Source organism: Drosophila miranda, chromosome XR (assembly GCF_003369915.1).
Source record: "Drosophila miranda strain MSH22 chromosome XR, D.miranda_PacBio2.1, whole genome shotgun sequence".
Taxonomy (NCBI): domain Eukaryota; kingdom Metazoa; phylum Arthropoda; class Insecta; order Diptera; family Drosophilidae; genus Drosophila; species Drosophila miranda.
This window is the reverse complement of record NC_046674.1, coordinates 27,600,193-27,623,630: the sequence shown is the minus strand read 5'-3', so window position 1 is coordinate 27,623,630 and position 23,438 is coordinate 27,600,193. Positions and strand designations below refer to the sequence as shown.

Here is a 23,438-nt window from a genome sequence, read left to right as displayed (position 1 = left end):
ATTCTTGCTCTTTTATTTTTACTTTTTTGCTCCCCTTCCTCTATCTGTGATCCTCTTTACATACCCTTCACCTTCTTGTAATCTTCATACTCCTTGACGGTACTTCTCTTGTCAGTCAGTGCTGTCAATTTAGCCTATTTCTGGCTATATCTACGCTTTTTAAGAGTGGACTTGCTCATCAATAAATTCAGCTTGTTGTATCCTTAAATATATTTTGTATATTTTCGGGTATTTCGTGAAAGGTGTTCCGAGGCTCCATTTCAGTCCACAGACAACTTCCTTGCATGCAAAAAATAAGCGGTAACCGAAGGAAATATTTTATAGTATATTATATTTTTATATATTATATTATCATCCAAAATGGCAAAACAAGCATTGCTTATTGTACATGTAAAATGGGGTTAATTAGTTAATTAAAAGCCAAAAATACTGTTGTAGCGCCACTTGGAAAAAAAACTCATATTTTTGGGGGTATTTAGTCCAATTTGTAAGTTATTTATATTCGGTTTTGGCCATTTCTGGCATATTATTTTCAAATCTAGCTTGTATGAGCAGCGCTGCTCTCAGTGCATGATCGTGCTTGCTTGTTCACTTTATTGAAACATGCTCTCACCATTTGAAGCTTTTCACCACCAAAGAGCGTGCACGAGCGGGAGAGGGAGTGCGAGTGGGAAGCCAAAGAGCGAAGGAACGCTTCGGCAAAAGAAGCAGAGGCCCGCAGCAGCAGCAGCAGCAGAAAAAGAAGTAGAACAGAAAAAGCAACAGCAAAAACTACAGGCAGCAGCAGCAGACGGGCAGCGGCAGCGGCAGCAAAGTTACGCGCCAACCAGCCTCCAGACTTCGTTCTGGCTCGGCTCTCGTTCGGCTTTCGGCATTCGGTCGGCTGCTCTGCTCTCGGGCCAGCAGCAGCAGCAGCGGCAGCAGGCACAGCTATCTTCTTTAACGGGATAAATCTCGCTGCTGCCGATGGGCGCCGCAGTCTGTTTCCAAAACGGGCGTCTAACGGTCGTCGTGCGCGGGTAACGGCAAACGGTAACACGGGGTTTAAGCATTCACAGTTACAATAGACAGCAGCCGCAGCAGCAGCGAAAAGAGAGACAGAAGCCGAAAGAAAGAGCGAAGTGAAGAGCAGGCGGCAAATGCAAACAAGAAGAACACCAGAGGCAGAAGATTAGAATGAAGATGAAGTTGAAGAATAGCAAGAGCAACAGCAAAACGAACAGAACGAAGTTTAGGTAGAGCGAAGGAATACAAAGAAGGACATGAGCAAGCAACAATAAAATAAACAATAATAAGAACAAATATACCAAAAGCACAGTTCCAAGAATACCCCAAAAAAAAGATAAGAAAAAAGTACACAACAAACCCCCCCCCCCCCCCAAAAAAAAAACCAAGACCAAAACAAACAAAACAATTTAAAGAATACGAATACCGTTGCAAGAACGGTACCAGCAGCAACCGCCCAAAGAAAAAGCACAAAAAAAGCCGCCTTCGTTAACGCGCGCCTAAAAAAACAAAAACAACAACAACACGTGTGTTACAAATAAAAATACCTCAACAGAAATACAAAAATATAGAACGTTTTTGTTTTAGTTGCATTCAAAAATTGTTATTTTTTTCTCATATTTTTTTTTTGCTGTTCAATGTTAAATGTGAACCATAGAAGTGCTGCAAGAAATACTAATAAAAATCTAAAATAAATTTTAAGGAAAAGTAAATAAATCTGATGAGCCGGTTAAAGTGTGTGTGTGTGTGTGTGTGTGTGTGCGTTTATTTGTTTGTTTGCTTGTGGTGTACGTCTGTGTGTGTGTGTGTGTGTGTGCATAAAAACAACAACAACAAAAAACATACAACAAATAAAGAAAGAGGGAAACACAAGGGACACAAAAGAAAAGAAAAAAAAAACAGAGGCAAATAAAAGCAAAACACACAAAAAGAAGGAAAAACAAAAACCGAGAGAGAAACGAAATGAACAAGAGGGGCAAGGGGTGGCAAAGGGTCGGGGCAGCGGGGTGGCAGCTATAAAAAACACAAGAAAACAGCAACAACAACAACAACAGTTACAGAATGAGAATGACCCATGTGTGTGCGTCATGCACATCATTATCATCCGGATTCGATCAATGATTATCCATATCCCCACAGTCGAATCTCCTTCCCCCCCCCTCCCCACCCACATTTCACTCGGGAGTTTTGCAGAATTTTTTCCATTTCAAGCTTTTTCCATCATCTGATGGAAATCTACTTCTTTCAAATTCCAGGCACATATTTACCCACTTACGGGGATAATTCCTTTGGAAATTAACTGCATTAACTCTAGATAGATGTGGAAAAGATATGTAGTGAACCTATTCCAGGACCTACGATTGGAGTTCACTTTTCAGATAGATTTATGCACATACATAATTAAAGCAGTTAACAATTAGAAAGAAAAGGTTGCTCCTTTCACCGGACTCCTCTGGCTTCCTTTTGGTATTGTATACAGATTTAGATTGATTCCTGCACTCCAGCAGATACCCCAGAGAGGGAGATAAGTATTTGCATTGTTCTCAGTATTGAAGGAGAGCAGAGGTCCACTGCTTCCTCATAGTATATATCCTCGAATCCCAGAACAGAATCTACGTTCCGACTAATTTTGCATATCATTTTGGGGCTGTTGTTGACGCTGTTGTTGCGGCCACATCCCCTGTGTGGCATCAATGGAGGACTCCCCCCCACCCGCCCCACAATTCCGATTTCTGGGAAATGCAAATCTAATTTAATAAACCCACACACAGAGCATGGCACTGCACGGATACTCTGGCTTTCACGGACAGCATTTTGACCTTAAGAACTCAGTTTTCAATTGACTTTCACTCACATCACAGAAACACTCACACTCACAGAAACACTCACACAAATTTTGTGATTAACTCAAAACGCTTGACCCTTGGATGCAGCCCCAGAAGCTGAGGCCACAAGCTGGAATTCAGCTCGGAAATTGAGTGGGTTTGAGTAGGTTATGGCCCCTATAAACAGCTACGGAGTGCTTTCCTTTTGGGAGCAGATTCTGCTTGAAATGCAGAGTTTTCTCTTTGCCATTTTAGAATGTTTTTTTAATCGATTTTGGGTTTATTTTTTCTACTGTAAAACTGAATAAAAATGGCCCCCCAAAGAGTCTCGAATGACTGCTGGAATCTATCAGTTATTCATCTGGAGAAATCCCCACAGATGTTACGTATCTTTAAGATACTTATCCGCAACTGTTTGGACATGTTTTTCCCCAGTCTCGATTGCAATTGCATTGATTTGGGGCCGCACACGGCGCAAAGGCGACTGTAAAAGTGCTTCAATCACGGGTAGCCCCCCACCCCCTTTCCCCCTCCACCGCATTTCCCTTTGTGTGTTGATGTATGGGGCGGCACAGAAGTGTAAATAAAGAAAAGTCGTGCCCGTTGTGCAAGCACTCAAAAGTGGCTGCTGGCTGGTGGCTGGTGGCTGGTGGCTGCCACACACGCACCTCAGACGCCACCTCGCTCCACCTGCTGCAGTTTCTCGCCACCCTTCAGTGTGTGTGTGGCACGTTCCTTTCCTTGGCTCTGTTTCGGCTTCCTTTTTCTTTGGCTCTTTACTTGATTTAAACCGTTCTCTCTCCCTCTCTCCCCCTCTCTCTCCTTTTCCATGTGCTATGTCATCAATGTTTGCACGTTTCGCTTTATTTATTTGGAAATCTTTTCTTATTCCCTCTCTCGTGTCTCTCGTGTCTCTTGTGTCCTTTTTTTATGCGCTCACAAAGTGTGTTTGTATTTGCTTAAAAATCAATTACGTCATCATTGTGAAATGCCAATTGGAGGATGGCAACTCTGGCAACTGTCGGGTCGGGTGTGTGGAGTGGCAACCCGAACGCCGTCACTCCATTGGTTCCCTCCACTAGTGTCAATACTTATCCCAGCCCCCCTTCCCCCCACCTATGCGACGCCTGCCCCACTCACCTGGCGGGGCACATCTGTTTCTGTCACATGCCTCACGTCCCACGTCCCAGGCAGCATCATTGTTTGAACCATATTTTATTTATATTTTGTCAATTTTTGTGCAACTTTTGCTGCTCATCCGCACCCCTTAACCCATGTGCTGTGTGCCAGAGGACACAGGGGAGGGGAGGACAGGGCCCAAAAGGTCCTTCATCTTCAATGGCAAATGTAATAAAGCAGCAGATTTGACAGGCAGCCCAGCCCCCAGCTTCTTCCTTCGCTCCTTTGGGTCATTTCGTTTTGTGGCAAACATTTTTCAATGGCCGTCAAATAATGCAGCACCAGCCCTGACACTGAAAGGTGTGTGTGTGTGTGTGTGTGTGTGTGTGCGTGTGTGGGAAATTGGGATCGGGAAAATTCATTCAATTATTTGTGTGTTTGTGTTTGTGGGTTCTCCCTTGTTTGGCCTAAAAAAAGGTTTTTATTCGAATATTGGGAGTACAAATTATGATAAATTATCGATAAATGGTCGATAAGTGCTGGTTATTGGCAGGAGAGACAGCGTAGTGGCTTTGGTAATGAGTACAGGACTTTTTCTGATCATATTTGATCAATAAATCATGGATAAATGATCGATGGGGGATAGGAACCTTACAAATGATCGATAAATCATCGATACTTTGTAGAACTAGTTAATTTAGTCCATAACTACATAAAAATGATAGATAATGCTGGATAAATGGTCGATAACTGTTCGATAACGGTAGATACATTATATCGCCATCGATAACAGTCGATTAATTATCGATAAACGGCAAAAATTTGTCTTGTTTCTCTGATCAAAATGATATTTGAAGCAGAATTTCGAAACAACTTCACAAATTGTATCGTTATCGGACAGGGCATCGATAGTTCCAGAAGTGTGTATCGGTTACGCCAACGATTGGCGGGGAAAGTCCCATCAGCGAAACACAAGCAGATAAAAGATTACCAGATACGGATTCGGATTCGGATTCGGATTCGGACTCAGACCATTATGGCATAAGGGCAGAAGCCTCACTGAAATAATCGACAGACGATTGTCCGCCGCCAAATGGTGGACAAAAGAAAGGCCAAATGAATTGGCTGTGGATGTCTCCTGCTGCCATGTCCTGGGGCGGGGGGCGCGGTGCGCTCATCGGGAATATTGAAACGCATGAAACCCACAAAGCACACACACACACATCCTCCTCGAGGACTCGTCCTCTCTTCGTCCGTCCGTCCGTCCGTCTGTCCGTCCGTGTGCTGGCCATTCAATTCAAACAGATTTCCCGATGAATTTCCCGATGAAAAAAAAAGGAACTGTAATTCATTTAAGTGTTCTTTTGAGCGTGTGGGTGCATGCGGCATGTGGCATGTGGCATGCTGCTTGCTGCATGTGTGCTCTGTGCCCACATGAAATTTCATATTTTTAATGACCAGCGGCTGAAGGAATGAATGGAGCCGAAAGAAAGAATGGAAGTGCGCAGAGCGCGGGGTGCAAGGGCACGGGCGTTGCAAGAACCTCAAAAGCAAACATCACTGCTGCTGCAGGGATGCGGGGAGATGCGGGGGGTTGCTCGAGGATGGAAAATAAAATAAAATCCATATATGCATACTTTGCATTTATTAAAAAGAGAGGCCAAAGAGACAGGCGGAATGAGGGGGGGACGGGGGCTGGGGGCTGGGGGACGTATGGAATTTGAATTCAAAGGATATGGATATATTGTGCAAAAAATAAAGGAAAATGTGCAACATGCAGCACATTCCGCCGGCTTAAAGTCCGCCTTACTCTATCTCTCTCTCTCTCTCTCTCTCTCTCTCTCCCTCTCTCGCTCTTTTTGGTTAATTTTTTATTATTTCGAGAGCGAGAGCGAGAGAGAGTGCTTTTGCCGCAAAATCACAGCGGAGCAGAGCCCGCCGCGGGCTGCACTCGTGTGCCTCCTGCTGCTGCTCCTCCTCCTGCTCCTCCTTCTGCTCCTCCTCCTGCTCCTCGAGAGGAGATGTTCTTAATGGTTCAGCTGTTTGGTTAGCAAATTGAACGAAAACAAACTTGAAAAGTTCTTGCCGCATCCGCCTGCAGATGCAGATGATTCCTTGGCCTGTCCCCAAAATATTCCTCCTTAAAGTTTTTCAGCTTTTCCATAATTTGTGGAAAACTTCAATGCTGACTGCTTTTGGGCGGGGGGTGGGTGGTGGAAATCGGATGCCATTCCCTGGAATGCTGAGGATGCGGAGGGCCTTTTGTGAATAATTCAATTCAATAAATTTGACACTGCCACTGCCACGGGGCACTGCAATGGGACTTGCCATTCAATTGAATGCCGCATCCAAACAGATGAACAGCTGATAGATATATTCATGGCTCGACAGCCCCGTAGCCCGTAGCCCGTAGCCCGGACCCACGATGACCGCAGAGTGCGTGGCATAATGATCATGTTTCCGTTGGTTTCTGCGGTCCACTCGTGAATGTAAATTACAGAAATTGCAGCTGCAGGGCGCACGAGGAGTGCCAGTGCCCAGTCCCAGTGCCCAGTCCCGGGCCCGGGCCCGGTACCATCTCCGCTCTGTTCAATTTATTCCGTTTCATTGAGTTTGTTGCCATTGTTTCAAAATTGTCACAATTGCTGCTGCTGGCTGTGTGGCGTGTGGCGTGTGGCATGTGGCATGTGGCAAGGGCAAGGTTGCTGCTGGGGGGCGGACGCATTTAAAAATTGATGTTGCAACAGAGGCACAGTAAAAAGAGGTTAACATGACCTGCCCTCGGCCTAAGGTCCGTGTTCGACTCCTCCCCATGCCCCCGTGTGCCCCGTGTGCCCCGTATGCCCCTTGTGCCCCATAACAATAACGAACGACGCAACACTTATGTCGGTTTACTTTTTGTTGCTGCCACACCACCCCTTGCCGCACGCTCTCCAGGCTGGCTGCCGCACAATGAAGTGGAAGCAGCAGCCAGCAATGGCCGTAAAGAAAGTACTGCTGCTGCTGCTGCTGCAGCCACATTCCACATTCCACATTCCACATGCAGCTACATGCTGCATGCTGCATGACAGTTGCTGTTGAAATATAACCTTCACTCGGAGGCAGGCAGCATCACATCTGCACGTTGCTTTTTTAAGGCCAAAACCAGGGGAAAACCCCTGGAAAATACTCGGGGAAATCGTGCGGAAAATGTGATGGAGGAAAGGGGCGACGAAAAAAACGGGGAACAATGTAAAAAAGATCTAAAAACTGCAGCTGCAGTTTGGAATGCACTGTCGAGCACTGCCGTTTTAGCAGCACTTTCGAGCTGCAGTTTGAGATCCACTTTGAGGGAGGTGCTGCCATCAGGAGGAGCCTCGAAAACCATGTGCAAAGAACGCAATGAAAAGCTCAGTCGCTGCCAAGGAAGGCCTGCAGACTGCCGACTTGCAGGTCACTGTCCGGCTGTGGCACCACAAACCGAGAAAGATGCCTCCAAGAGGACGTCAGGGGGACTTCGGGACTTGCCTTTGCTGAAAATACCTCGATTCTCGAGGACTGTCAAACCTCATAGGCACTCCCGAAGATGGTTCATACTCCCCTAGGCCACATTGGCCCATGCAGGGCCCCACCAATGCCCATACATATTCTACATTCAGGTGGAAAACGGGTCACAGTTTTAGCTGCACTTTTAGGCCACACTTTGAGCTGCACCTTCCGCTGTTACCGCTTCCACCGTTGCATCGGAATAATCGAAAAATCAGTGATGGAAACCCTCCTCCAATCGGGAATTAAATTAATGGCCACTTCCTCCCTCTCGCTCCCTCTGCAGCTGTGGCCATAATCAGAGTTGCATTGTGTGCAGAGAGAGAAGGAGAGGGACAGAGGGAGAGCAATTACACGATAGAAAGAGAGAGCGGGAGAGCGGGAGAGCGGGAGAGCGGGGAGAGTCCTGCCCTTTAAACGGGGAAAAAATATAGTTTTTTCTTCTATTTTTTGTTGCTGTTTTTAATGGCTTTCAATGATTAAATTGTTGATAACAATTTTAAGCTGCCCTCGGCCCCCACTCCCACTCCCACTCTTTTGTGTGTCGCTCGTTAGCATCTTGTTGTTTTTTTTGACCAACTTTCCACAGAGGAAACAAAAAAAAAAAAGAGACGAAGTCTGGGAGGCTGGGACGAGTTCCATGTAAACTTTAACGTGGGCATAACAATGTGCCCTTAACTTGGCCCAGACACTGCTGCTGCAGTTCTTTCCTCCCCTCTCTCCCTATCTCCTTTCTCGCTTCTGCACACTCCTCTTCTGTCTCTCTGTCAATTTCAATGTGCAATTACTTGGAATTTGTTTGAAGTTTCCAAAGCAGAAGCAGCAAAAGTTTTTTCATTCCTTCAGGGTCTCCCTCCCTCCTCCCTCCGCCCTCCCCCTCCTCCTTCGACGCAGAAACACACACATTAAAAATTTAATTGCGATTCCACAAATCGAAATGAGAAATTTATTTATGCAAAAAGATACACTTCGAGTCCTCCAGCATCCACCGAGAAGGGCATCAGGTCGAACGAGTGCATGTAGATTCCCCGAAAATTTGAAAGCGTGTAATAGTGTGACGTGTAGGTTCTTGCAAGCTTGCTTTCATTTCGATTTGTGTGCAGGGCCTTGTGCTCCGACGACCTAAGCATCGCCAGAAGCGGCTTCTTCGGCCGGGGCATCCTCCAGGTCGGGGCGCTCCTCCGCTTTGACTTCCTGCTGCTCGCCATCGCCACCGTCCTGACGGGCTGCCCCTTCAGCAGCAGTAGGCTCTATGGCCTGCTCGGCGGGCACCTGTCCCTCTGCCCCTGCCTCTCCTCCGGCAGGCTTTGGTTTTTTTGCCGGATCCCCTCCAGCGTTGAGTGCGCAACGTATCCTGATGATGTCGCAGGTGCGCTTGAAAATAAGCGCCAGTATGACGGGCCCAGCCAGGACCCCCACCCAGTGGGTGCAGATGGACGTCCAGACGAGGACAGCCGATGGCTCAGGGGGCAGTGGCCGGAAATAACGGTATGCCTTCAAGCCGGCTTTCACCACAACCGCAATGTACTCTGAGATCATCTTAAGGGAAGTCGCTTAATTCGCTATTCGGACGAATAGAAAAGAAAACTCCTATGATTCCAATTAAACTGGTTTCAATTGAAATCGCACCTCTGTAAACAACACCGAAAGCTCCCTGAGGCTGTGATTCGTTCGACTCGAAGGCACTGTATCCCGTAGTCAAAAAAAAAAACGCAACAACATTTTTTATACCAAAAAAATATACAATTTTCGTTTGTTTTTTTATCTCTGTTTTACTTTGAGAAATTTGGATCTTACACATTCGAACTCACAAGTAGAACTGACTAGAACTGTGCTCCCTACGAAATTTGCTAGGCAATGGTACTATTCGGTTACGGCCTACTATTCGGTTGGATATTCCGGGTCAACGAAAGACGTCAAGTTTTTTGAGAAAATGAGTGGAAGGGGGGGACTGCCCCCCACCGGTGTCCTTTGTTGATGAATCCGTGTCGCGGCTTAGCCATTGCTCCTGGTGTCTGGTGTCCATTTCGAGCCCTGAAGCCACGGAAGATGGAATGGGGCATGGCTTGGGACACGCTGTGCATTTTGATGGGGTGATTGTGGAGCAGGAGCAGGTCTTTCCCTTTTCCGCATCATTGCCTCCTCCTTTGCCTCCGCACAGGAAAAAAAGGGTGTGCGTTGGGTTGCCCACACATGAAAAGCACTCGGCTTACTGTTTTATTTTATGATTATTATGACTTTTGATGTCTGTCAAATGGCTGTAAATATCAATCGAGGTCAGAGGTTAAAAATCTGTGTAAAAACACACACACATAAAACTTTTTGCTTCGTTGCATCGTTTCCCTATCCATTTCCATTTGCACTTCGATTTCGATTTAGTTTTTATGGCTGTCGGTTTATCAAAAATATCGACAGTGAAGCAACTCGAAACTATTTCAATTCCCCAATGCATTCGGGGGTGTGTGTGTGTGCAACAGACAATAAATAAATCTCTGCCGGGGCCGGGGCCGGGGCAGGGGCAGGGCCAGGGCCAGGGCCAGGGCATCCTCTGTCGATTCAGACAATAATCGTAATAATAATGACAGCAACACCGATGTACCAATCGATGCGCCAGAAGCCAAGGCGATGGCTGTAAACAATCTGTGCGAAAGGATGCAGGCAGAGGAGCAGGATGAGGAAAAGCCAATCAAGGGAGCGGAAAAGAGAGAGAGAGAGGGAGAGAGAGAGACAAATAGCCAACAATTTTCAATGCATAAGCAAACTCCAAGCAACTCCGTATTTTTCCCCATGAATAACGAATGAGCTGCCATACCCGGAATATTTTTACTGCTATTCCCACCCCGGCCAGAGCTGTCAGAGTAGCCAGAGTTGCCAGACTCTTGGTACTTATCGATTATCTATCGATAGCAGTGAAAAGCTATTTGGAAATAGTTTCGAATGGAAGAAGTGTGTGTTTGTTTGGGGAGAGATTCCTTCACTACAGTGAGTGCTGAAAAGATGTTCCTCTGGTTTCAAGAGTTCCCTGTCTCTTGTTGTGGCCTTTTCCTTGGGGCTTAGTTTTATGTTATGTTTTATAAATATCTTTATTTGAAACACACACACTCGAACTCTTGATAGAAGAATCACGCAATACGCACGCAAAACACAACAAAAAAATTAACAAAAGCCACAGCCACAGCCACAGCCACCGCCACAGATCTGCTCTGTATATAGTATATGTTTGTTGTATCTATCGTTATGTACCCCACTGTAATTATGTGTATGTGTCTCTCGATGTATGTGCGCTTGTGCCTGTAACTGTTCCATTCCGTTTCGTTTCTTTATCGACACACGCACACGCTATAAAAAAATATACAACGAAAATTGCTTTAAAAATTGAAAACTAATGCATTTAGAGAAAGAGAACGCCGAAAGGGGAAACGAAACTCCTTTGCGATTAGTTTTATGCAAATTAAATGGAAAATACGCACAAAAAGCAAAAGGCAAAAGCGAAAAGCAAACAAAACGACAAGAAACAAATTCGAAATTAATTTGCATTGAATAACAAAAGAGGCAGACGGGCCGCTCTTCGCACTGTTTCAGTTTCAGTTTCAATTTCAATTTCCATTTCAGTCAAGGATAAAACGACAAAGCAACGAAGAAAGAGGGAGAAAAAGCGAGCGAAGAGGAGAGCAATGTAAAGCAACAAACGAATGGAAAATGAAGTGCCAAAGTGTTAAAAGCAACGAAATTCAATTTTTGGACGAAAGCTAGAAACAGAAAAAGAGAAAGAAAGAGTGTGGACACTCCCGAACGGTAATCGTTTCCGTTCCGTTCCGTTCCGTTCCGTTCAGTTTCGTTTCGCGCGATTTGCGGTGTTTCGTTTCGTTTCGTTACGTTCCGTTCCGCTACGGTCCGTTCCGTTTCCGTGTTTCGTTTCGCACTCTTCTCTTGACATTTTTTTTCCGCTGTCGGGCTCTCTCCAAATGGGTTTCAATTCCTGATGATGGAGACATTTCTTGTCCTGGGCCTGTGTTTTATCCTGTACGAAGCATTGGATTTCTTTCAAGGCTGCATCCACAGCAACACCCCGACGCCGAGCGACCAGATCGAGGCCTACCGCCGCGAACTCGACGAACAGCGCCAGCAGCAGCAGCAGGAACAGTTCCTCGCGGGTCTCACGCCCCTGCTGGGCGCCCAATTCGCTGCCGCCGCCGCCGCTGCCGCTGCAGCAGCCTCCTCGGGCTCCCAGTCGACGCTGGGCAGCACCACAGCCACGCCCACAGCCTCGACGGCGAGTGTGATCAGCGACTCCTACGACCAGGACACGCACTCCCATTCGCAGGAGGCGCAACAGCAACAGCAGCACTCCCTGAGCACACCGGGTCTCTTCCGTCCGGCCGCCTTGGGCTACTACGATCCGGAGGATCCGCTGCATGCCACATCGTCGCTGCCACGCGACTTCTACTACCTGCAGCAGCAGCAGCTGAAGAACAAGGCCAGCGCCAAGTCGCTGCTCTCGAAGTTCTCCTCGACCAACTCGGACAATCGCATCTACCCGGAGGCCGGGGCCAGCACGGGGCACAGTCTGCTCGGAGGAGCGGTGATCACCCACCAGCCGCTGCCCGTGGTGCCCCCCACCGAGGCGTCGTCCTCGAGTCTCTTCGACTGCCAGCCCCCGGCTGTGGCGCCGCACCAGCTGCAGGCACCCTCCCCGCTGCTCCTGGAACTGAAGCGCGCCATCATCAGTCACCAGTCGCACGCCCACACCGTCTTGGACGAGGACGACGAGGAGCTGATCGGCAGCGACAACGGCTGTCCCCAGTGCGAGGAAGAAGAGCACCACCAGCAACAGCAGCGCCAGGAGGAGCTCTACGACAACGAAGAGGAGGAGGAAGAGGATCTCTCCTACAACAGCAACAGCAACAGCAACAGTCGAGCATCCTCCACACACGGCACGACGACGGCGGTGCACAGCAGTGAGCCGAACATCAGCGCCTTGCTGCCACGCATCCACCACATAGCCATCGACGACATCGACATCGGGACAGCGACGGGGGCGTCGGCGTCCAGCAACGGGCACTCGGACTCCATTTCTGGGTGTGGCCTGGCGGCCACGTCGCACGCCGATTTCCGGGAGATCGAGTGCGAGCGTCTGCGACGCAAGTGCGTGAGCGTAAAGCGCATCTATAGCATATCGGAGAAATTCTAAATCCAAAACCCACATTCAAAACTCGATACTCGAAATTCGATATTCGATATTCGATATCCGATACTCGATAGTTACTGTCTCATCCAACACCTGTACAAAGCAATCGATCAAAAAAAAAAACTCAGCAAAAACTCACCATTGCACCACCGCACCACCGCAAAAAAAACCACAAAAAAAATCATCGCCAAAAAAGCATCGCAAAATCAAAAATCAACAAAATCAAAATCAAAAAAACAAAAACAAAACCAATCATCAATCAAAAGTCTCAAAAACTCAATTTGAAAAAAAAAAAAAAAACGCCAAATGCGACCAAAATCACAACAAAATTGCCCACAAAAGCAAAACACCCCACACCACAAGGTTAGCAAAGCAAAAATCTGGAGATCCATCGATCCAGGGATCCACGGATCCTTGCCATCAAAACAGCACGAAAGAAAATCAGAAAATCAGAGTGAAAAATCCAACACAAAAATCGAATAATCAACAACAACAATAACGTACCATTTTGCGTCACAAAAGAATTTGCACATCTTGAAGAATTTTCTTTTGTTTTTCCAGTCGGTTTTTGTGTTTTTTTTTTGTAGCCCGCACACACACTGCCACACTGCCACACTGCCATTTGCCATTTGCCTGCCACAAGATGCAGCACACGGCAGCAGCCTTTCACCCAGCCACCTTTCTCTCTTCAATCACTCAATCACCACTCAATCACTGGTTCGTTCTCTCTCCCTCTTCCATCGCATCGCATCGCATCGCACACTTTTCACCAGAGTTTTCCATCACAGAAAAGAGCACCTTGGCAGCACCACCCAACCACCCAACCACCCATACACCTTTCTTGAAATCTTAAGCTCTCTTCATGGATCACATCGACAAATGCAATAATATTACAAGCTGTATTCCAAGGATTCCCCTCCCCCCTACTGATGCCGAACAAGAACTCTATCGATTCGATTTATTTCCAATTTGAAGGGCACTTTAATCCCGAATAATAGAATTTATAATAATTTATATTATATATATTTATTTATTTATATTATATTTATTTAATTTAGTACGCCTTTTAACGCGTTTGTTTTATTTATTGATTGCTCATTTATTTCTAAAGAGTGCAGTTGCACACGCGTTATGCAAGAGATATCATCGGTTCTTCCATCGAGAGCACAACGGAGCATTCCCCTTGGGAGGAAATATAGGAAGGAGGCAATTTAGACCCAATATTTGAGTAATTTCCAGCAGATAAGACAGACTGTTCATCCAACGCGTCATGCAGCAGACATCATCGGTTCTTTCCAGATGTGCTACCTGTTCTACAGTCTTTGGAGCTCAACCGTCTTTAACCATCTGCAAATCCGCTCTCCTTCGCCCATTCTCCTCCTCTCACTCTCCGTTTTAATCCGAAATTCACTGGAACCTCTCCACCACAGCACACATCGCACACACATTCAGCACATTCGTCACATTCGGCAGCAGATGAAGCCTTTTGTGTCCTCTAATAATTCCACAGAAAACTTTTTGCAGCAAAGTTGACCAAAGCCAAAAGCAATCGCACTCCTTGTCTCTGGTGGCCAAGAGGTCCCACAGAACGAGAGACCGAGAGACCGATGGAGAGAGAGAGCGATGATATTCAAATAGATTTTGCATACGAATATTTTTGGTGGAGCACTGGCCTGGGGAAGGGTCAGCAGCAGCCAGTGGACGCTGGAAGCTGGAGCCAAGGGAGGGACATGCCCAAAGTTGTGGCAAATGTTTTGTACACATATTTTGTGGGGGAGGCTCAGATTTATGCGTGTGTTTATCCATTGGACCAAGGGGGACCAATCCTAGCTCCCTTCCATTGCATCTCTATTTTTCCTCTATATTTTCTGCCCTCTCTCTATTTTCTATTCCGGCCAGGGCTTAAATTTTCCTGCCATCAACTTTTTGTACTTTTGTGGATATTTTTGTTGGTTAACTTTTTGGCTCTGTTGAATTTACTCGGGGAATTCTTTTGGGGGAGGACCACAGGACCCCAGGAACAACAAATATGCTAACTAGGTCCTGGCTATGCTGCTGCTGGCTTTAAACCTCGGCCCTGCTCTCGAGTGTTATGCAAAGTAAATTGTACATAATTGTCTGGACTTCTAGAGAGAGAGACACACACACACACACATATATGCAAAGGGCCGAAGCAGGAGCCCAGGACAATGACTAATTTTGCCATCATTGTTGGTGGCGGTAGCACACACGAAAAGGAGGGACACACCAGCAAGATAGAGAGCAGGAGAAAGGGAGGAGGGGCATTACTATCATATCTTACAAATTGTCGCAGCAGCCGCCCAGGACGACTCCCGCCCGCCTTTCGGGATATATCCTTTCAATTATATAATCTATATAGCAGAGAATTTTGCTTCGATTTCATTTCTTGTGACCATTCCCACAGATACACAAACGTGCGCGCAGATGTGTGAGTGTGTGTGTATCCTTGGCCCGCATTTTTCCCTTACTGCTGCTGCCATCCCCCCAGTGTGTTGCCTCTTTTGTGTCCAGGGATAGAGAGAGGGGGAGAAGGGGAGAGCAGCATTCAACATTCAACGTTCAACGTTTTTTTGTAATCTTTTGGTCTTTTCTTCATCATCGTTTAGCTTGATGTGGTTTTTCCCTTCGACTTAATCAGTTTTACTATTGTTTGTTTTCCCTCTGTTCTCTGTTCTTTTCTCTGTTTTCCGTTCTCCTGCCACACACATGAATGTATCCCCCCATTTGCCACCCCCTCTGTCTGTCTGTCTGTCAGTCGTCCTGCCTGCCTGTCAAATGCGAATACGGATGCCGGATCCTTTGGCCATTCATTTCTTTGTTGCCCAGGAAAGTATGCTACGATTTTGGTTGCAATTTTAATGAGCAAAGGCTGTGAGATCCATTTCCATCCGCTACCCCAAGGACACGGCATTCAAGGGTAATATTCCTTCTGCATCATTAGGCCGCCTTCAACATTCAGTCATGGCCCAAGAGCTTAACCCATTCGACCCACCAGCAACATTTGACCAAATATCGAAATCGTAATCTGGCAAATTTATTTCACTTTAAGAAAATTTAAGTAAAATAAATGCCCTGCCCCTGCTCCTGCCATTCTCTCTGCCTAATCCCTGCCCCGGACTGCTGTGCCACACACTTATCTATCGTTGGGTTAATACCCAAAGACATATTAGCCACAGACTTCGACTTGGCTGCAAGTACAACAAATTAATCTCCACCGACTTTCAGTTTACACAAAAAACACTCTAATGGGAGGAGAGAGAGGAGCATGGAATGGGCATATGGGGACGAGTAGGGGAGTGGCTCTTGGAATTATATTCCCCCTACTTAATCTACTGAATGTGCTGCTGGTATTTCCCTGCTACCTCCCATTCTAGAGCTTAGAAGCTTGTATTCCATCGTCTGGTTGTATTTAATCGGAAAACCAAAGTATTTGCGCTCTACACAAGTGAAAAGAGCTTAAAATGTTTGAAAACAACATACATGACATGTGCATGATTGCTCGACTTGAGTTTTTCTGATAAGAGTGTGTACTTTTGCTCTCAGAAATGCCAAAAATTCCATATATATTCCATCTATCGCCACCGATATTCGTCTCATTCCCACATTGCTTTGCGATATTTCACTTGTTTTTCTCTTGGAAATTTATACATTTTGACAGATGGCATCTGTCCAGCCGCTGCTTACGCAACTTATTGGTCCATCGTCGCATCATTTTCGGAATGTAATTGCAAAAAACTCGCTCTGTTTGTGTCCCTTCACTTGTGGGTAATTTGTGCCGGTCCTTGTGCTTTCCACCACACAATCCTCGATGCTTGCACAATTCCCAATTTCCCATTTGCGGATATCCTCAGCTTTTCGCTCTCATTTCCCATAAAGAGATTTGTATTAACCTCCCGTTCCCCCGTTGAATGTATGTTTTTTGCAGCATCAAAGTTTCCTTTTAGTTGCAACGATACACTTATACCCCCCCTGCCCCTGTCCCCCTGGCGCCGTGCCCCCTATTCTCTCTACTCGTAATTTTTTGTTTTTGCTTTAGTTTTGTGGATTTAATGAGCGCCCCTCTCCCTCGCTGTTTCTGTGGTAACTTGTTGAGTCCTGCCACAGCCACAGCCACTGACAGGATATAGATGGAATACTCATCCCCATCTACCCCTCTCCCCCTCTCCCCCTTGCTCTCTCCCATTTTGCAACAAAAAGTTGCACAACCGCAGAGTATGCTTCAAGTTTTAATTCGAGGGATTCTCTCTGTCATACATTTCTATGCATTTGTATGTGTGCTCTGTCTGTGTGTGTGTGTTTTAGTGCCATTGTCATCTTCGTAAGAGTGCGTGTATGGAGAGGACTTTTGTGTGTAAACGAGTGTGGTGTGTGTTGTGTGTGTGGTGTGTGTGGTGTGTGTGCTTAAGCTATCTCTGCTCCCAGCTTCTTGTGGGCCGCATTCGCCACACGACCCTTCAGCGTGTTGAGGGCCTGTCCTGGCAGACATCCGCGCTTGGTCAGCTCATCCAGCTTCACGGCAATGACCGTGTCGATCTCCTTCTGGCGTTGGGCCTCTGCCGCACGGGCCTTCTCGAACTCGAGCCGCTCGTTTTCGAGCTCGCGGCGACGGGCCTTCTCGCGCTGCTCCATCTGGCAGGCGACGCCCGAGCGGAGCTTCTCGCGCTTAACCTTGTCCGCCTCGACCTCCAGCTTGCGCTTCTCCTCCTCCTCGGCGCGGTACTGCATCATCTCCTTGGTGTCGCGCTCGCGCTGCGCATAGTAGCAGGCCTTCATCTGGCTGAGGCGCTCCATCTGCTCGAGGTTGCCCTTGCGGAGCTCGTCGGCGATGCGGCGCTCCTTCTCGGCGGCCAGGCGCTCCGTTTCGCGGTACTTGCGCTCGAGCCGCTCGTGCTCGGCGATGAAGCGCATCTCGTCGTGGTTGTCCTTGGCGTCGAGGATCTTCTGCTGGACGATGAAGAGGGCGTCGCGCTGGCGCTTCACCTCGGCCTGGTGGGCCTGCATCTCGGCGCGCTCCTCCCGCAGCTTGGCCTCCTTCTGGATGAGGTAGTCGTGGGCGCGCTGCTCGTCGCTCTGGTCCTGCAGGCACATCATGCGCACGAACTCGCGGTGCAGCCTGTTGTACTTGTCCAGCTCCTCGCGGTAGTTCAGCTTGCCCTGCGAGATCTTCTCGATGTTGTGGGCCTCCGCCTTCTTGTACTCGTCGACGGCGGCACGGACCTCGCGGGCCTCCTGCCTCTGCCGGTCCTGGGCCACGTAGCGCATATGCTGCCGGTCGAGGATTTGCTGGCGCACGTCCGCCCCGAACTGCTTTCGCTTGCTCTCGTCGGCCGCGTCCTTCTCCTCGGTGGTGCCCCACTTGCTGTTGTTGTACTCGAGGTTCTTGCGCGCCTGTTGGGCGTCGTAGGCCTCCTGGATGCGGTCCAGGATGCGGCGCTCCTGTATCTGGGACGTCCACATGGCGCTGCACTTGGCCTCCGAGATGGCCTTGGTGGCCTCCCGCACCCGTTCGTCCCTCTCGTACCGGGCGTTCAGCGAATTGTGCAGCACCTGGAGGCGCTTCGCCTCCGCGCGCTGCTCCTCGTCGATGTCGGCGGCCTCGACGTCCTGCTGCCGCTGGCGCTCGCGCTCCTTCTCGCGCCGCCGCTCGTCGATGCTGTGAAAGTAGTTGCGCATCCGCTCGGTCTCCTCCGTCTGGAAGCGCTGCTCGTCCTGCCTCTGGGCCTGCTCCGACCGCTTCTCGTCGGCGGTCTTGGGCCGCAGGGACCGCATCCGGTCCAGCTCCTGCGTCGTGAGCTCGGCAAAGCCCTTCGACTCCCACGACTGGCCCTGCACATGGAAGAACGTGGCCTTGCCCGACTCGACCCGCTTCTGGCTGGGCGTCGGCTTGTTGCCGCCAATGCGACGTGCCACCGCAGCCAGAGCCCCTGGCACAGGTCCCGGCGGACGTGTGCCCGGCGGCAGGATGCGCTTGCCCTGCGCGTCCTTGGGCTTCACAGGCCTGTCCCTGCGCACGCCACAGGGGGCGGCCTCCACCTGCGGCACTCTTGCAGCGGCATTCTCAAAATACACCACATTCCCGGTGCGATCATAGCAGTCGGGCGGTAGCAGCCCCTTCGACGCCCGCGGCTCGCATGGCATTTCCTTGGGCATCTTTCGAGCGGGCGATTTCCTTTTTTCCGAAGCACTAGTTTCTAGAGTCTGTCTATGGGAGTGTGGATGGGGACTGAAGTGAGATTCAAGAGCACTACGAACTCTCTGACAGAACGATCTAAGCCTGAACAGCCCTGAAACATCCTGTAAAGCGAGTGAAGGGCCCGGCATTTACTTCCGCCTGCTTTGACCCGACATTTCGGAGGCGTTGAAGCCTGCCCCGGCAGCCATTCGCCCCGGCCATTCTTCTGTGTTCCTCCAGTGGTCCGTGCAGCAGCAGCCCCGCAGCACCACTTGCTGCACGCTGCCTTGGCTTCTCTCTCTGTGCCGCAGCAGCCAGCCCCAGTGGCAGCAGCTGCAGGTGGCATGAAAATTTAATTACACGCCTCGCTGAGATGCGGTCGGTCCTGCCACGGCCACTAGAAAAATTCTGGGATAAGCGACAGGGAAATTGTTGAAAAATTGCATTACAAATTGAGTTGTGGCTTAGGTTAACTTTCCACACGGGAAGGGAAGGGAAGGGAAGGGAAGGGGGGCAAGTAGAAGGATTCATAAATCCAGAATTTAAACTTTTCCTTCATATGGGCTTTTCCAGCGAAGGATGTGTCGATTGCCATTTCAGTTTCGACATTTCATATGCTCTTTTTTTCGGAATCGTGTTCCTTTCCCACCATTCCTAAGGGAAACGACAGCGCCTAGGCCTAGAGAGAGTGCATTAATGGGCCGCCTTTCACAGAATATTATTTCCATTCCCCTTTAATCCGCACTCTATTCCATTCTTGTCCACTCTGTTCCAGTTGAATCTTCTGTTCCAGTCCGTTCCATTCCACTCTGTTGCAATTTCCCTTCAAATATGAATTGTTTCTTCTACATATTACGTATACGCCGCATGGTCTGTCCGCCTGGTCTGTTCGCCTGGTCTCTTCTTTTTCTGACACACACAAAAAACTTTTGCACATTTCAATGGCAATAAAAGTGATTTAATAAGGCACGAAAGCAAACGAAACGAACGGCGAACGGCGAAAGGCGAAAGGCGAAAGAGGCACATAAATGAGAGAAAAGAAAAAAAGATGCGAAATCCAGAGTGAAATCAATTTGATTTGTCGCCACAGACGATTGTTGTTGGAGCGGCAGGCGGGGATAGAGACAGAGAGAGAGAGAGAGAAAGAGTCTGGGCCACGCCCAGTGCGTGTGATTAAGTGCGCGTTTAATGTGCACGCCATGGCCATAAAACAAATTGTATGCAATGCCAACAGACCCCCAAACGAAGAGCTCCGGCATTTACTCACAGAGGCACACAGACCCCGAGAAGCCCGGGACCGACCCCACTCAATCCTTCAGCTAAAACTTTTGTTGCCTGCTCGCCCGAGTCTGTGGGCTTTGAAATGTAAATACAGCTCATTATTTCCAATGCCCTGCCATTCATTTGCAAAGTTTCCAGTCTGCCCGCAGCCCCTCTCTTGCAGCAATCGCAGCACTCTTCTGCCGCACAGAACACTGGGCTGCGGCGGCAATCGTTAGCTTCTGTAGATAAATATTTTCATCCACTCTTAAGCCCATCTATCGACAGATTCAATGACGATTTTTTACTACAAATTTTAAAACCATTTCACGTTGCTGTTTGATGGCTAATCCCAATTTTAAGGTCATTAATTATAGATAAATCATGGGAGATAAATCGGATAATAATCACGAAGGATATGATAAAATATACGAAGAGCAACCAGACGTGTGATCGCTCTTCCTCAGACTTTGTCATCTAGAATCTTCGATAATTTAAAAGCACATCTCTAGTTGTTCTCTACTTCCATGGGTGATTCAATTGAATGAAAGGAAGTACAAAGTACTGCCCCTAAAATGTTCCATTCTTCTGCTCGAATTTCCCCTTAATTTTCACCAAAAACTGATGGGATTTCTTCACGCTTTTTTTCATCGAACAATAACACATTTATCGATTGAATTGCACTTATTTATCGTTAAGATAGATGAAAAACTATCGAAATGAAGCCTAAGAAATGATTTTCCAATTATTTATCGATAAAATGCCACCTCAAAGCACACTTATCGATAACCGATACCGTTAAGTATTTAAGAGAGAGCTCCTGCAATAGTTTGCCTCAAATTTCACTCAATTTCCTCTAGTTTCCGGCCCAGGGTGTGTGCGTGTGTGTGGGTAGTCTGCCACTGGGTGTGGGTGTGGAAGTAGGGGGAGGGGGGAGGGGGGAGGGATCCTTGGGTCACCTTTAATTAACTGTAATGCCAGCTAGTGGCAATGGCAGTGGTAGTGGCAGTGGCAGTGGCAACATGGCCAACGTGTGTGTAATGGTCTCCCTCCTTGCCACACGATGTGTGTGTGTGTGTGTGTGTGTGTGTGCTGTCCGCCGCCCCAAGGGTTTATTATTTTCACTTAATTTTTGCTTGAATTCCCCCTTGATTTTTCCTCTCTCTTTTTTTGTATGGCTGTTGATGTTTTTTTTCTGCTCTGCTGTTGGCCCGAACTTTGGTCTTTTGCTTTTCTTGTCTATTCAATTTACGTGGCACAGAAAGAGGCAGAGACCGAGGCAGAGGCAGAGGCGAATCAAATGGCGAATCATCACAGCTAGGCAGAAAAACAGAAAAGAATGGATTCTCTTGTTTGTGAGGGGCCTACGGACAGCAACAAAATGCCGCTCAAATTGACTTGGCCTGGTCCCAAAAGGGGGGCAGAGGATGACTCGACACACACACACACACACACACACAGACACAGACAGGCACACAGATAGGCACACGGACAGGTGATGCTAAAAAGGATCTCTGGATCGTACGTCCTTCCTCTGCGGAGGAGGCAAAAGTCAGAGGCAACTTCCTGTCCTGGTCCTGGCGACAAAGGCATGTTTCGCCTGCTGCACAATGGCAAATAATTCATAACTTGGCTCAGAAGTTTGATTTAGCTGCAGTTAATACACTGTGTGTGTGCCACACCCCCACACCCCCACACCCGCGCACACAGCCCCCTCTGCCGACCTTCTCGACAGTCAGTCCTTTCCCCACAAACAAAACTCTTGGCATATTTCTGCCTCTCATCCTGTTGGCCATACGTCGGTTTGCATAAATTTTACCACACTTCCCGCCGCCGCCCCATGCCGCCACTCCGTAGTAGGCTCCTCTGCCCCTGCTCCTGTTGACAGCAACGTTTCTCCTTCTCTCTGTGTGTCTCTCTCTCTGTCGCTCTCTCCCTCTCTCTCTGGGGCAGCATCAGCAGATAAATTACGCTTGAAGCGCCAGGGCCAATGGAAGCGGAAGAGCCAACGGATGATGGCAGGCAAAGCCAAAGCCAAAGCCAGAGACAGAGACAGAGCCAGAGATACAGCAAGGGCCCACAGGCCAAGGACTGTATGCTTATTTTTCTTCAACTGTAACTGCTGCCAGAACCGTAAAAGATGAGCTACAGAGATGCGGGCAAGGGGGCAGGGGCAAGGGGGGCACACATGAGGCCTGCCTGTGGGCGACAGGCGACAAAAGTTAACCAGCAAATCGTTTTCTACTTGAATTTGTTCAAAGTTTAAGTTTATATTTTGATATGCCATGTGTTATCGATTAAATATCGATAGCAGAATTCGATAAACAATAATTAATGGTGTTTAATCGAGAAGAATTTGCACTTATCGATATCAAGGGAGCCTCAAAGGCCTCAAGTTTATCGAAGAAGCGCTTAAACTTTTTCCCAAAAGTGAAACTTGACAATTTTGCAGCCTGTGGAATGCCGGAATATCCCTGAATGCCAGAGGACTTTGTCAGCTTTTGACTGGCGCTTCCTTGCCTTTCCCGGCATTTTCCCCGCTCCTTCGCAGTGTCTTCGGCGGAGGCTCTTAAAATGCTGGATGCTAGATGTCTGCTATAAATTTTTAACAACCATTTAGCTTGAATTTTATTAGTCCCCAGCCAGCGGTCAGTGCAGCACGGAATGACGGAGCGCCGTCGTCTCCGCAGGAGTATTGCCGTCATGTTTGCTTCTGCTTCTGCTTCTGCCGCTGCTGTTTCTGCCTCGTATATTTCTGAACCAACAATGTGCCAAATGCCAATGCCCACAAAGTCGCACATCACGCAGTGACATTTTGCATTTTGCAGTTCATCTTTGGGACATTCTTGTGTCGGTTTTATGGGGGCCTTAGCGTTGCCTACTTCTAGGCTATTGATAGTGGCCCATGCTGCGACTTTGCGGGGCCCATAAACTATACAATAGACTGGCTGTAACAGTGGCTGTACGGACTAGCAGCCAGACAGCCTCTCCTGCCGCTCCCAGTTGTGCGCTCGATGTCGACCGATGGTCACCGATTAGGTCTCCGGGTCTTCAGTTTTCGATTTTGGTTTCCCTTCAGTTTTTTGGCAAATTCTTTTGCGAGTTTCTCCCCGCCCCATCCCTGCTCGAGCATCTGTCGAGTGTGTTGGTTTTTTTGGTGTAACGAAAACGAAACAAACGAATATGCTTTCAGTTGAATAAAATATGTGTGACGCCAGAGGAACCACCAGTAAACAAAGACAAAACAGCAACAACAACAACAATACAACAAAAGTGAAAAACTAAACGAAAAACTCAACACCACATTAAAAAAAAAGAAAAG

General features: G+C 48.0%; 4 protein-coding genes across 13 annotated transcripts in view; 2 read left to right on the top strand and 2 right to left on the bottom strand.

Annotated features, from left to right (window-relative positions):
• LOC108151182 (neurobeachin) overlaps nt 1-23,438 on the top strand; it is a 188,519-nt gene that overhangs the window by 95,306 nt on the left and 69,775 nt on the right. The window lies entirely within an intron of this gene.
• LOC108151185 lies at nt 763-23,398 on the top strand. Of its 2 annotated transcripts, XM_033386972.1 has the most exons (3): nt 763-1,032; nt 11,088-12,620; nt 23,310-23,398. In XM_033386972.1, the coding sequence occupies exons 2-3, from the start codon at nt 11,458-11,460 to the stop codon at nt 23,311-23,313; spliced, it is 1,167 nt and encodes a 388-aa protein (XP_033242863.1). In that variant the 5' UTR covers nt 763-1,032; nt 11,088-11,457; the 3' UTR covers nt 23,314-23,398. The 2 variants fall into 2 exon arrangements, with proteins under 2 accessions (XP_033242863.1, XP_017135121.1); XM_017279632.2 differs by lacking the exon at nt 23,310-23,398 and having other exon boundaries at nt 765-1,032; nt 11,088-12,692.
• Nucleotides 8,379-9,302, bottom strand: LOC108151189. 3 transcript variants are annotated; one of them, XM_033386975.1, is made up of 2 exons: nt 9,105-9,302; nt 8,379-9,014 (listed from the first exon to the last, which is right to left on the bottom strand). In XM_033386975.1, exon 2 carries the CDS (start codon nt 9,012-9,014, stop codon nt 8,598-8,600), a length of 417 nt encoding a protein of 138 aa, XP_033242866.1. In that variant the 5' UTR covers nt 9,105-9,302; the 3' UTR covers nt 8,379-8,597. The 3 variants fall into 3 exon arrangements, with proteins under 3 accessions (XP_033242866.1, XP_033242865.1, XP_017135124.1); XM_033386974.1 differs by having other exon boundaries at nt 8,379-9,039; nt 9,074-9,301; XM_017279635.2 differs by having other exon boundaries at nt 8,379-9,037; nt 9,105-9,301.
• Nucleotides 16,898-18,959, bottom strand: LOC108151184 (uncharacterized abhydrolase domain-containing protein DDB_G0269086). Its single transcript, XM_017279630.2, has one exon. The coding sequence runs from the start codon at nt 18,832-18,834 to the stop codon at nt 17,086-17,088; it is 1,749 nt and encodes a 582-aa protein (XP_017135119.1). The 5' UTR covers nt 18,835-18,959; the 3' UTR covers nt 16,898-17,085.

Excerpts from the sequence above, each read along its gene's own strand:
- LOC108151189 (XM_033386975.1), bottom strand. The coding sequence starts at position 9,014 with ATGATCTCAGAGTACATTGCGGTTGTGGTGAAAGCCGGCTTGAAGGCA.
- LOC108151185 (XM_017279632.2), top strand. The coding sequence starts at position 11,458 with ATGATGGAGACATTTCTTGTCCTGGGCCTGTGTTTTATCCTGTACGAA.
- LOC108151184 (XM_017279630.2), bottom strand. The coding sequence starts at position 18,834 with ATGCCCAAGGAAATGCCATGCGAGCCGCGGGCGTCGAAGGGGCTGCTA.